Genomic DNA, 12744 nt, shown 5'->3' with positions numbered 1-12744 from the left:
TTTCCTCAAATAAGCAATCTATGAGCAGGACTGAACAGACAAATGAGATTTCTGTCAGGAAATGTAGACTAGCCCAACTGATCAGATGTGGTCAGTGACTTAAAGTATCCATTGTTCTTGGGAACAGAAGATCCCTGGTTTTATGATGTAACACCATTTCATAGACCGGGAGACATAGATCTCCTTGAAAAATCAAGTTACTCTCTCACAGAAAGCTCTTGAATGTCCACCAGTGCAAATTGTAAAGTGAAAAACATTTGTTCCTGTGTTGCTTTGAACACACAGGACACACATTTTACATTTGCTATGCTGCCTCTAACCTAGGCAAAGTTGATCCGTGAAGAAGCTGCTTTTACACAGTACAACATGAAAGGCTCATTGGTGTTGAATGGTATACGACCAGGGATCAAAATAGCATATTGTTCATGAATTACAAAAGTAATCTACAAATAATTTGATGCTTGTAGTTGGCCAAATGAAGCTACTTGCATATGGTCTGATTAATATGAAGCACTGCTCCTACTCCACTTCATTTTTTCAAGAACTGTAGTTACTAAGAAACGTGGATCGAAGATCCATGATCATGGTAGTAAAAACACAGTTAGACATTGTTATTATTCTTAGTCAAATTCACAGGCAGAAAATGCAATCAGGGTCTGGTTAATTCCAATTCCCATATTTTTATCTGGGATTGGACACAGCAATCTAGCTCTCAGTCAGAGGTGTACTTACATGTTCAGACTATTGCTTATACTGTATTTAGATCTAAAAATTTCATTTAAAATAAAGTTATACTTTCTCTGACTTTTACAGTGTATCATAATGGGACTCTATAAAAGGCTTGAGACAGTGGAGAGAAACAGGAAGGGAAAGGTTTCCACTACAAATTCTTTATTAAACTCAACATACCACAGAAAACAGAGCAGGTCAGTACATTCCATTGAAACCTACAAACTCCGTTTTGCCATGCAGTTGATTGGCAGTCAGTGTCAGTTAGTTGGGAAGGAGAGAAAGCTATAGAATCTAAACGAGACATCTCCAGGGCTTCATTATAAGCCTCATTCGCCAGCAGCTCAGACTCTTATGTCTGAGTGCCCAGGAGTAGCAACAGGGTTCACTTCATCAGAGGGAGCCCAGGATACATTCCACTTCCACTACATCTGTTCAGGGCTGACTAAGTCTTTGTGACACGTGACTCGATGTAGAAGTGACAGCCTGCCTCAAATCCATTGACAATCAAGGGCAGAAATCTCCATGTTATTTCAGATTCAACGTTAATACCAGACAGCACCACACCTTTATCTCATAATTACCTATGAGAAAATACGAGGGGATTTTATCAGTTTGGGTAGGACTAACAGGAAAGGCAGGGAGAGTACCCATGCTCAGTTTAACCTGACAGACATCCAGACTGGATTACCCAGCTAGAAAATTGTAATTGAAGACAGGGGTACAATCTGGGTCTTGCTTTGCATTAGATGTAGTAAGGAAGTGATTCCCAACTGGGGTTTTACCCCTCGCGTACCTTTGCTTAAATAGCTAGCTGGGATATCTGGAAAGATTAGAGACTCAACTAAATTCAAAAGATAATAAAGATGGGGAAGCTCTACCTGCTGAACACTATTATAAATGTTTTCACAAATACAGAGTGTTACTTTTACAGACTACTGCGGTCTTTGAATGATTCAAACCTGTAATAACAAATGTACTTTGTAGACTTTTGTTTCAAACATGATGCATACCCAGACATCATGTTTTGACAATGTTCCTTTTGAATTTTAATCCACTCTTTATTAGCAAAGGCCTAAGATCTCTAATGCCACTGTCTTTTTCAAATTTTATTTTCTATGGGGCACAAACAGGGCAGAAAAATGCCCACTCCCAAATAACAAAACTCCAGGATTTCTCCTGAACTCCAGCCTCAGTGGTCTTTGAGGTCTTTGGGATGTCCCGATATCCATCCTCAAACATGGTGAGACATGTTTTTCTAGGATTTCCTGATACTTGATGGAAAGTCTTACCCTCTACAGGCTTCTAGTGAATGATTCTTGGGCTAGCCACACACCTCACTACAGGTAGGTACCTATTTTAAAGGGGTCCTATTATGAAAATCAAATTTTCATACATAGTGGTCCCCCATAACCCGAACAACTCCTAGAATCTGGTAAACAAACACTTCCTGCATCAATAAATATTCGGAATTTTGTGAATTCATGGCCCAGACTGAATCAAAACGATTGGAATTTGAGAGCGCAATTTGTTATATCACAAATTGCGCTCTGTGGTTGGACAGAGTGATTCACGATATTCATCGGTTGACATCCCCAAGGGCGTGGCCATCCCTGAGGGGGAGTTCGTTCAGGCTATGGTAGCATTGTGCAGTAATGTCCTAGCTCAGAGCTTCACACTGAAAGTTCCTCAAAAAACTGTTTGCCTCACAAACTGTTGATTGTGAGGCAGAAAGGGTCATCCAACGGTTGTGGGATTGGTGGTTTGATTCCCGCTCCCCCAGTCATCTATCGTGTCCTTGGGCAAGACACTTTACCCTCCATGCCTCCAGTGAGGTACTCGTTTGTGTGTGAATGTGTGTGAATGTTCTGGTGGTCGCTGAAGCCTTTGGCACGGACTGGCTGCCAAGTTTCCGTCAGTCTGCCCCAGGGCAGCAGTGGCTACATAGTTTACCATCATAATAGCTCCTTCCGCTTTGCAGGTGACGGATGTGATGGAGCTCATCCCAGCTGACTATGGGCTAGAGACGGGGTACACTTTGGAGGTGCAAGGAAGCCAGAGAACCTGGAGAAAACCCACGCAGACACAAGAACATACAAATTCTGCACATAAGGGACTCAAACTTGAAACCTTCTTGGTGTGGGGCAACAGCATGCCCACTGTGCTACCAAGCCGCCCGGTTTACATTTTCTTCTTTGCTTAAAGGTAATCGATTCAAACCAAACCCCTTCAAGTTTTGTTCCAAACTTGATTTAATTTTTAAAAAAAAAACAAAAACAAATAAAAATACAGATCCTTAATCATCAGGACAGCAGCTAGAACACGACAAAACAGAAAGCAGTGAATACATCATAGCAGACAACCTTTTTAAAAGCTCATCGATCTTCTGTAAATAATGGAGAGCCGAAATAATATTCAAAAGGCACACTCAACATTCATCAATAAGATTAAAATAAAAAAGTGAAGCTAGTACACGTGGGTCTAACTTTAGATACCAATGACCACGGAGGACTACTGTGATTTGAAAGTGATGGTCCAATGTCTATTTAGATGAAAACATTTTTATGGCGGTGTCATCTTCAGTGGAAATATGGAAATATTTTAAAAAGATGCAATTACATTTTAGTCACAAGAAACTAAATGCTACAAAGCTAAAAGATCTTTTCTGAAATTAGATCATTCTCATTTCGACCAAGTTATCTTATCACTGCTCCCTTAAGCATTAATGGGGTTTCAGAAACCAAATCAACAATAGCCAAAATACACATACTTTATTTGAAATTGCTGCAACAGGGGCACTAAAAACAAGCTGCAGAGAAACACCGCCCCCACAGAGTTTAACTCACTTCAGTAGAAAATATTGTTATTTAAAATCATGGCTAAAATTAATCATGGAGCACATGGCGGACGAAATGATTTGGAACACAGCACTATGGAGCTTCGTCCAGCCTACAGAAAAAAGGAACACTTTTAAGATAAGAGCACAGTTTGGCGCGGCTTTCCAAGCTTTCGAATTATAGAACATTTCCTGAACTTTCAAGAATGAATAAAACAGCCATCCTATCTGCCATCAAAACAATCTAATCACCCATGTTACTCTTTGAACTGTGACATTTTGAGAATATGTCTGCAAAAAAAACTAAACCATACAATTCCAGAGAAAATAGTGACAATATACATACATCAGTGATCATACACACACGTGACCACTCACAATCAGTTACTGTCTTTCTGACAGACACACAGACACACACACACACACACACACACACAGAAGAGAGCACACTGTGGCTATTGATTGACAAACCTCACAAAATAATCAACAAACTGACAGTGCAAATTTTCAGATGGCTGTAGGGAGCTAAAGGAAGAGTGAGGAGGAAACATTAAAAGGACAACGTTAAACATTAACAGACGTTATACTTAAATTAATTCAGTGTTGGTTCTGCTCTTCCTTTTTTTTTTCCTTTTTTTAAAAATTTGGGGTTAAAAAGGTGGAATGACGCTCCAGTGAACACACAGAGGACAGAGCATTTTTTGGATTAAATTCTGTAAAATTTGGGGTTAAAAAGGTGGAATGACGCTCCAGTGAACACACAGAGGACAGAGCATTTTTTGGATTAAATTCTGTAAAGAAGATATGGGGGGAAAGCATTTAAACAAGCATAACTAATTATTTTCTGATCGTCTCTATTGTATTCCTTCATTAAGTGTGTTTAAAAATATGTTTTAAAACAACAGGCCATAAACTACATAAAACAGTCTGGAGCACCATGTTCACAAACTTCTGAGACAGATTTACGATCCAAGAACAAAAACGAGGAGCCAAAAGGTTATTCTGGTCATACTAAAAGGCAGCGATGTTGACTAGTGGCACTAAGCTTAGACTTAAGTGTAGACACAAGTCAATCCAGTCAACCTAAAACAGTGCATCATGAAGGTGTTTCTCATCTACGAGCTAATAGAATGACGTCTGACCACCTGTGGCAGGGCAGGTTAGGTCAACCTGATCTGGTCCACTACACCTGTACGATTAAAATGCTTACTTTCCAATGTGTTTGAATTCTCTCAGGAAATAAGGAAGAGGGGCCTGGAAAAAAAAATGAAGAACACTCAGTTTACAGGCGCACCCTTCCCTGTAGGTCTCTCATCCAGCAAGGTTAGTAGAGTGTTGTTGTTTTTTTTGACTGTGCCTTGGTACCTCACAGTCCACTGGGTTTCTCAGAGTTCTCAAAGACTCAGGAGACTCTTGAAATTAATCCAGTCTCAGGATATGGAAGGATACTGAAGTGTCTGTTAACTGGATAAAAGCAGTTAAGACAGTTTCTGCTCCTGTTGGTTTGTCTGTTTTTGTACTACTTCACCATTCGGCATCCCCACTGGCTTTGGAGAAGACGTAGTCTCTCCCATTCAGATTCATGATCCCATCCTTCAGGTGGAATTTCCATTTGTTCTTACTTCTGTGGATCTGAAGAGCAGAGAGGAGGAAATGAATGTCTGTGGGTGTCAAGGAAAAATGGATACCGTGGACACTGTTTCAAATGACTGTTACAAATGCAGCACTGTGATATCGGTCAGCATTCACCAGTGGGCCTTGATTTAGCATTGGTGTTCCAATACAGCAGGGACTGTATGGCACAGCATTAATATATCTTGGTATAGGTTGCCACACACTGAAGGTAAAGGTCTGTAACACTTTACTTTGTCGGGGCCTAGACAGTTCTGATCCCTCTTTACACATTCAGATCTGCTAGCTACCCTTATGCTCATGTTCCCAACAGTCAATTGTGTGCTTCTACAAGTTCTTCTTCACAAATCCCAAGAGATAAACTGTTCCCATTCCAACTCTGATTGCTTCTTACTCACTCAGTGGATCACTTCTTACCTTGTCATACTGGCACACCACTACATTCTCTGTATCAAATATCTCCTGGTCCTCCCCATCACTGACATCATCCCCACTGTTCAGGGGCTCCTGATGAGGAAACCACACACAAGAAGTTGAATAATGTTCAATGTTCTGGGCATGGCACAATAAACTTTTGAAACAGAAATCCCAGTTCAGAAATGTTAAAACAGAACAATCTCCCAGTGAAGTTGCTGCTCTAAAAAGTGATCAATGATACAGTATATACTGGTGTTTTCCTTTAAATCTGACACTGGTTTCCTCCGGCACCTACCTCATCCACCTGCCCATCTTCTCCCCCATCCTTGTCCTTTTCTTCCTCATCATCTTCGTCATACTCCTCTTCCTCATCCTCCTCATCTTCTGATGAGGTGTCTCCTGTACCGTCCACCTGCAGCATCATGGGAGGCTGCTGGGCCTGAGGCTGGGCTTGAGGCTGGGGCTGCTGTTGAGGTGGGGCCTGTGGTGCAGCTGCACCCTGGGCCTGCTGAACCTGAGCAGTAGCTGTCTGTCCGGGCTGCTGTGCCATAGCTGCTGCCTGCATCACCTAATGGGAAGAAGGCGCCGCATGAGGAGAGTGATGCCAGGTATTAGTCTAATAAAACCCTACTGATGCAGAAAAAAAGTATTCTAAATCAAGCAAAATTCCATGATCAGAAGCCTGATTTTCACTGACAAGCTCTGCCAGACCGTCTCCCAGTCCTCCCCGTTGAAAAATATACCATATTGGCCCGAATATAATACGGTGTTTTTTTAATTGAAATAAGACTGAAAAAGTGGGGGTCGTCTTACATTCAGAGTCTAGACAATATACCCATTCACAACGCTAGATGGCGCCAGATATCTTTAAAGTGAATGCTGAATTTAACTCCCCAGGCCATAGCGAACCCCTGTCACGAAGAAAACTAAAAATAGTGGTAAGAAAGAAAAGAGAAGAAAATAAGAGAAGAGATGGAGAAATGTAGCGACAATCTGGGGAAAAGTGGGCCGAAGACCAGCCAGGTTAACCGGCAGCTGAGGAGAAGTTATGATGCAAACTTCAAGATGATGGTGATAAATGAGGCAGAGTCTTCAAACAACTGCAAAGCAGCTCTGAAATATGGTGTCACATAGTGTAATGTACGGAGATGGAGATGTTTTTCCTTATTCAGATTTGTTTCAAGACTACAGTTAGACTTCACTTTGATGGTTAAGGCAGTTATTGCAATTTTGTTGTTTTATCACAGTAGATTGGTTTATTTACATTTCAAAAACCAGAAGTCATTCATTTACAAATGGGATTGCACTTTAGTTTACATATTTAAATGTTTAGATATTAAGATGTGATAGTTTTTGCATGATTTGAATGAGGCAAAAATAACATGCTTTTTCTCTTGAATATATTGTTATAATCATTTGTTTCAGATGTACTGTAATTATTTTCTATATAAAAATTAAATTTAGTGTTCAAAAAGTCTCTTTTCAAACTTGAGTCTTGAAAAAGAGGGGGTCGTCTTATAATCAGAGTTGTCTTATATTCGGGCCAATACGGTAATTGACGGGCATAGACTTCATTGGCAGCCAGTGAGGCAAGGATAACACAACCATTACACACAGGGAATAGCTAGACAATAGAACTATGAATTTAAATTCAGAGTAGACCTCCAGAAATATCAGTTAAATCTGTAATGAAGGTAGTGAAGAAGAGCTAACCTGTGTATTGCCTTGAACTTTGTTTCCTGAAGCTAACACGATCTGCTGTGGCTGGATGATGACTCCTGTTTGCTGGGGCAGGCCCCCCTGTAGAGGAGCCAGAACCTGTGGCAGAAAACAACAAAGATCATCTACGTTGCCCTTAAAGAAAGAAAGAAAGAAAGAAAGAAAGAAAGATAGATAGATAGATAGATAGATAGATAGATAGATAGATAGATAGATAGATAGATATACTTTATTAATCCCCGACGAAATTGTACGTCCACTTCCCTATGATTTTTAAGGGCCTCACTTCCTTTGGAAAAGCTAGCTTTTACATGTGAATACCTGTTGAATGACTGGTGCCTGAACACCACCAGGCTGCATCTGCTGCTGCAGGAGGATCTGCTGCTGAGGCTGCTGGATTATATACTGCGCCCCATTAGGAGCACGCACCACCTGCAGGATCTGACCTGGAAGGCAGGAAATTTTAAGAGCTTTACGTACATAATTAGGCAGTTAAATTTTCAATTTGCTGATAATGCTGTGTTTTACCTTGGCTGGTGATGAGCTGTTGATATGGGGTGACCCCTGTGGGCAAAGCAAGGGTTGCCGCGGTAGCTGCTGCACTCTAGTGGACAAAACAAGAAGTGCATTTACAGTTCAAAGGACTCAAGACCTATTGGCAAAAATATTCATGTGAGGTTTTATGATTAAAAAGTGCAAGGTATAAACACTATTTTAAAAATACACATTTACTGCAGGTGCATTTCTCCAGAGAGATTTTAACAGATATAAAGTGCAAATTGAAACCACATTTGAGAATTAGACAATGTACAAAGTTTTTCTACAATGGCACAGATGTGGGTGTTGACTTTAACAGATGGCTGAGTGAACACAAGTGTTTCAGAGAGCAACACATGCAGATGGAAAGAAGAGTTGATGTTTCATTGTGGTAAATTTAGGCTGGTGAAGGAAAAGGTGCCTTTGAGAAAGAATCTCATTTAGACACACAGAATCTTGATCTTTTGGCTGGAAACTAAATGTGAGCTTGGTAAAAACAAACGTTATACGAATGCTTGCTTTTAATCCCACATTTTGCAGTTTTTGCTGCTTAATATGAACAAAAAAGGTAAGTACTGTGGGTTTACTGGAATTGTTGTAGAATAACTAATATCTCAAAAAAAGTGTTTGCCCTTGGTGATTTTTCATTTGTCCTGGGGGATTTACGGTGGCACCGTAAATTGATCACAACTGCTTATCAGCTACTTACCATTCCCGTTGCACTCATGTGTTGCAGAATCTTGGAATCCTGAACAATGACTTGCTGCTGGGGAGCTGTGGAGAAGAGAGTTGTTTGAGACATATCCTCCTGCACTTTAAACTGGTTTCTTTGCAAAAGATTTTTCGGAAGAAACTAATTTGTGCTGATGTGTTGTCCTAACTGTAACTTGATATCTTTATACAAACCCTGTATTGCTGTACTATTATTAGAATCACATCACGCCCTATATTTTATTCCAGTCCAAAAACCCTGTTGTTTTAGAGGGCTGAAACCCAATCATTGCTGTCATTCTTAAAACGTTGAAGAAATGTCTTGTAATGTAATAACTGCCATCACTTGGATAAAGTCTTTCTATATTATTTCAACATGATTCTTTAGAAGTAAACGCTCAATAGCCATTAGAAATAAAACTGATGTGTCACTGTGGTCTTGAGATTATGAAGCCAACAGACATTGTGTGCTTAAGGACTGTGGCTACGGAGAAAGCAGTATACCAACACACTGTTTCACTTGATTTTACTTTGGTTCCAAATATGGTGTGCGAATCCAAACCTGCCAAGAATTAAAAAATACTTATTCAGAAGGTGTTTTAGTCTGCTATTAAAAGCTAACCTGGTAGCACTAAATACTTGAAGGTTAAATAAAGACCTGTCTATCAGACAATCTAAAAAAATCAGTAAGAGAATTTATGGTGGTATGACCTTTAAAAAATTGGCATTTTTGTGATGTGCTGAAATGAAACGTTCAGTAGAACCAGAATCTGGTAGCGCTAATGCTATTGACCTTGCTGCTGCTGGGGGGGCAGGATGACTTGCTGGGCCTGTGCTGACTGGGTGACCTGCTGGACTTGCTGGACCTGCTGAGCCTGCTGCTGTTGCTGCTGGGCGGCCTGCAGGGCTGCCTGCTCCTCAGTATGGAAACCCTCCACTGCCTTCGACTGTAACAGTTTGTTTTCCCATAGCTGAAATATCAGACAGGAGAAAGAATAAAAGACACCATTTTTCAGACATTAAGGAAGGAATTGGTGGATATTTAGCATCTTAGAATTGGTTTGAAATTGTTCACACATGGGGTCTGCCATTATTTATTATTTAGTGGTGTAAATCCACTAGGGCTCAAACATTGTCCTCAAATAATTCAAGTATCTGAATTGCTAAAAATCGTCAAGGCAAATTATTTGCTCTGTTTAAATCTGGACAAATACATAGCCCACCATGTTCACACAGATGATCATTTCTATATCACACCATGTTTGTTATTTTATGTTTTTGTTGTTTTGCTCTTCAGAAAGCATTTTTTAAATCCAATAACAATTCATTGCAGCACTTAAATGCTCTACATGAGTTAAATGCTCTACATGAGTTTTATTTATATGTGATATTTGCATCTCTACCTCTACTGAATGAATTTTACCATCCGGGATGTAGAGTCTAAGCCATCTGTTCTCATGTGTTCTTAAGCACTGATGTGCTTCCAATTGATCAGACGTCTCACATGCCACTTTAGGCTTGATTAATCTGTTTTATTACCATTAAGTATATCAGTCAATCTGACCAATAGTTAACATCAAATAGAAAAACGTTAGAATTCAGCTGTCAAAAACAAAAAACAAAAAAAATGCTTCCAGACAGAAACCTAAATGGCCAACATTGGTTTCTATTTATAACCTGGGCACCAATTAACCTCAGGAGACCTAATATATTGGCTCCTACAGCGAGTCAACCCAGTCAATAATTTTTTGAAATAGGAAATAACAGACAGGTCGTGTCAGTTGTCTTACAGGAAGCTTTGCAAGTCTACATTTCTGGCACTAGCTTTCAACCTGACCTGAATTGTCAGCAGTTTCGTTAATGTTCCCATGTACATCAATACACACATGCATATGAATACACGTCAGACCAAACTGTTCACTCAGTATTATATTTTCTGAGTTATGTAGACATGATGTGAAATGTTAATCTATGGGGTGTTATTGTTATGCTTTACAGACCGTTCACTTGTCATGTTCGCATGATCAGCCTTTACCGATGGTCCTGACACCTAATCGCACCATATATACAGAACTGTGATTTTTTTTTTTTTTGCAAGTAAAAAATGATCAGAATGATGACAGCACTGTGGAGGTAAACTGAATGTCAACAATAAATACTTCTTGAAAAGAAATAGTGACTTCCTCATTTAAGGGACCCCTCATATTATTTGCTTTTGTATATTTAAATTGCTAAGCAACTACTTTAATTAATCGTCAGGACAATTTATTAACTAAAAAATAAAATGACCACAGTCTTAAAATCTTCCCAGGACATTCACTATACTTTATTAAGTAGGAGAAAAAGTAGGAATCTAAAAGGACATCTTGAAACCAGCTTGTTTTAACTCGGGTTAACAAGTGGATGAAGCACACGACCCTACTCTCCTGGTGAGGTTTCCTCATAAAATGGTTGTAGACAGTATCAATAATGCTGGAGATGGGTACCGTTTTCAGCTCCAGGAGGACCTGCTCGTCGACCCCCTCATCCAGGAAAAGCTCTCGCACCTCGTTGATGACATCCTCGATCACAGATTTGTAAAGTTTAGGCTGTGAGGAGGCAAAACAAAAACAAAAAAGGAAAGTGAGCTCATTCAATTCACTGCATTTGGAAAATAATATTCCTACTGTAAATAACAAAACAACTCATTCAAACAGTAAGAACAATTTAATTACATTTAGTGTTCATCTGTGGATAATGTAAAATTAACCTTGGGATAAAACTGTGAGGCTTATTCTAATCCCTATTAACTGCTTAGCCTGTATAGAACTGTGTGTCTGCACCAGTGAGAGAGGACGCGTCTCGGTCCGGACGCCATGCATACAGACACCAACAAAAACAAATGTAAGACAACAGCACGATGTCCGAACAAGAGACGTGATATAAAACATTAACGGCGTCGGACACAAAGGCCGCCGCTGGCCGCGCCGCCCGTCACCGCCGCCCGCAGCACGGAGAGACCGAGGTCTCCGCTCCCCTCCCCTCGGCCTATCTGCTCCACTATTTAAAGCACAGTCTGGTGTTTATATGTAGAGCCGGTGACGTAGCGACGAGTAGCACCTTCCCATCCCCGGCAGTCTATATTAGAGAGCCAATATGGCGCTATAAAACCAGGCGGCAGAAAGGAGGGCGGCCAGAACCGGAGCGAGGGGAGACGAGGAAGCCATTTTACGGAGCTGCAGCCTGCCTCCCCCCCCCACTTCTCACAGCTCTTATGGACGTGAATGTTGAGGATGCTTTCAGTTAAACATCTTATCAGGGCTCAGCTTTGGCGAAAAAAATGTGGCTCCGTCGGTGAGGACCGAAACACTAGTTGTGACATGGGTAAAAAGAGGCGGTTTGGGACGCCCGTCCTGCCTCCCGTTCCCGGAATGGTGGACGTTGACAAGGCGCTAGCAGAGCTAGCTGACTACTTTCGACTGGACAAGTAGAGTTAAAAATTCGCAGTGAATAGTGGCGAGGTGCTTTGCATACATCTGTATGTTAATAAATGGAGTTAAAGTAATTTTAGCTCATATTTAATACTTGTAATAAGCAACTGTTTTCAACAAAAAGCATTGCTTTAGCCAACAACTAATGAAAGCTCTAGCGTTACAACTTATGAGTCAATAAACAGAAATAAAGCCTGAACTTCAGCTGTTTCATAATGACAAGACAGACCTTCTGTTAGCCATCGCTCCTACCAGCTGATTGTATCCAAGAACAATCTAGCCATGTTTCGAAAACTGATTAAAATGGCCGATTGCCTGAACTTAAATTTTATTAGGTGAAACAGTGAAGTCTTCATTAAAGCACCTTCAGTTCACTGTAATAAATTAAGAGCAGCTCGTCGACATCTTCCCGTTATTTTTTTTACCCACATTTCCCCCGTTGACAATCCTTTTACATTGATCCTTACCACTGGGTTCGAGTTAGCCGAGCTCGCCATTATACGCGTAGTGTACAAACCACACGGAAATAGGCTGAAACAGAGCCAAAAATTACGAAAAACGAGTTAAAACAACTGGGAACGATATTTTCAAACAGCCGGCACCACTTTTGTAAATAAAACACAGTTTCAACGGTCTTATTTACAATCCCGGGCTGCGACTTCCCAGCCGTCCTCCGTCCGCCGTTGTCCTGCT

The 12744-nt window shown here is 40.5% G+C and overlaps 1 protein-coding gene across 2 annotated transcripts; it reads right to left on the bottom strand.

The window, feature by feature from the left end:
• Positions 1 to 882: 882 nt before the first annotated feature.
• On the bottom strand, positions 883 to 12744 carry gtf2a1 (general transcription factor IIA, 1). Of its 2 annotated transcripts, XM_068342894.1 has the most exons (11): positions 12695 to 12744; positions 12519 to 12582; positions 11068 to 11169; positions 9375 to 9552; positions 8580 to 8644; positions 7862 to 7937; positions 7655 to 7779; positions 7328 to 7432; positions 5910 to 6182; positions 5615 to 5704; positions 883 to 5197 (listed from the first exon to the last, which is right to left on the bottom strand). In XM_068342894.1, exons 2-11 carry the CDS (start codon positions 12546 to 12548, stop codon positions 5090 to 5092), a joined length of 1152 nt encoding a protein of 383 aa, XP_068198995.1. In that variant the 5' UTR covers positions 12549 to 12582; positions 12695 to 12744; the 3' UTR covers positions 883 to 5089. The 2 variants fall into 2 exon arrangements, with proteins under 2 accessions (XP_068198995.1, XP_068198993.1); XM_068342892.1 differs by lacking the exons at positions 12519 to 12582; positions 12695 to 12744 and adding an exon at positions 11404 to 12500.

The sequence above is a fragment of the Antennarius striatus genome, chromosome 19 (genome assembly GCF_040054535.1).
Source record: "Antennarius striatus isolate MH-2024 chromosome 19, ASM4005453v1, whole genome shotgun sequence".
NCBI lineage: Eukaryota > Metazoa > Chordata > Actinopteri > Lophiiformes > Antennariidae > Antennarius > Antennarius striatus.
This window is presented reverse-complemented; position numbering and strand designations above follow the sequence as displayed.

Excerpts from the sequence above, each read along its gene's own strand:
- gtf2a1 (XM_068342892.1), bottom strand. The coding sequence starts at position 11,511 with ATGTTTTATATCACGTCTCTTGTTCGGACATCGTGCTGTTGTCTTACA. Across the intron at positions 7,433-7,654 it reads AGGCACCAGTCATTCAACAG|GTTCTGGCTCCTCTACAGGG; the intron begins GTATTCACATGT and ends TTTCTGCCACAG. Across the intron at positions 5,705-5,909 it reads AAGATGGGCAGGTGGATGAG|GAGCCCCTGAACAGTGGGGA; the intron begins GTAGGTGCCGGA and ends TTTCCTCATCAG.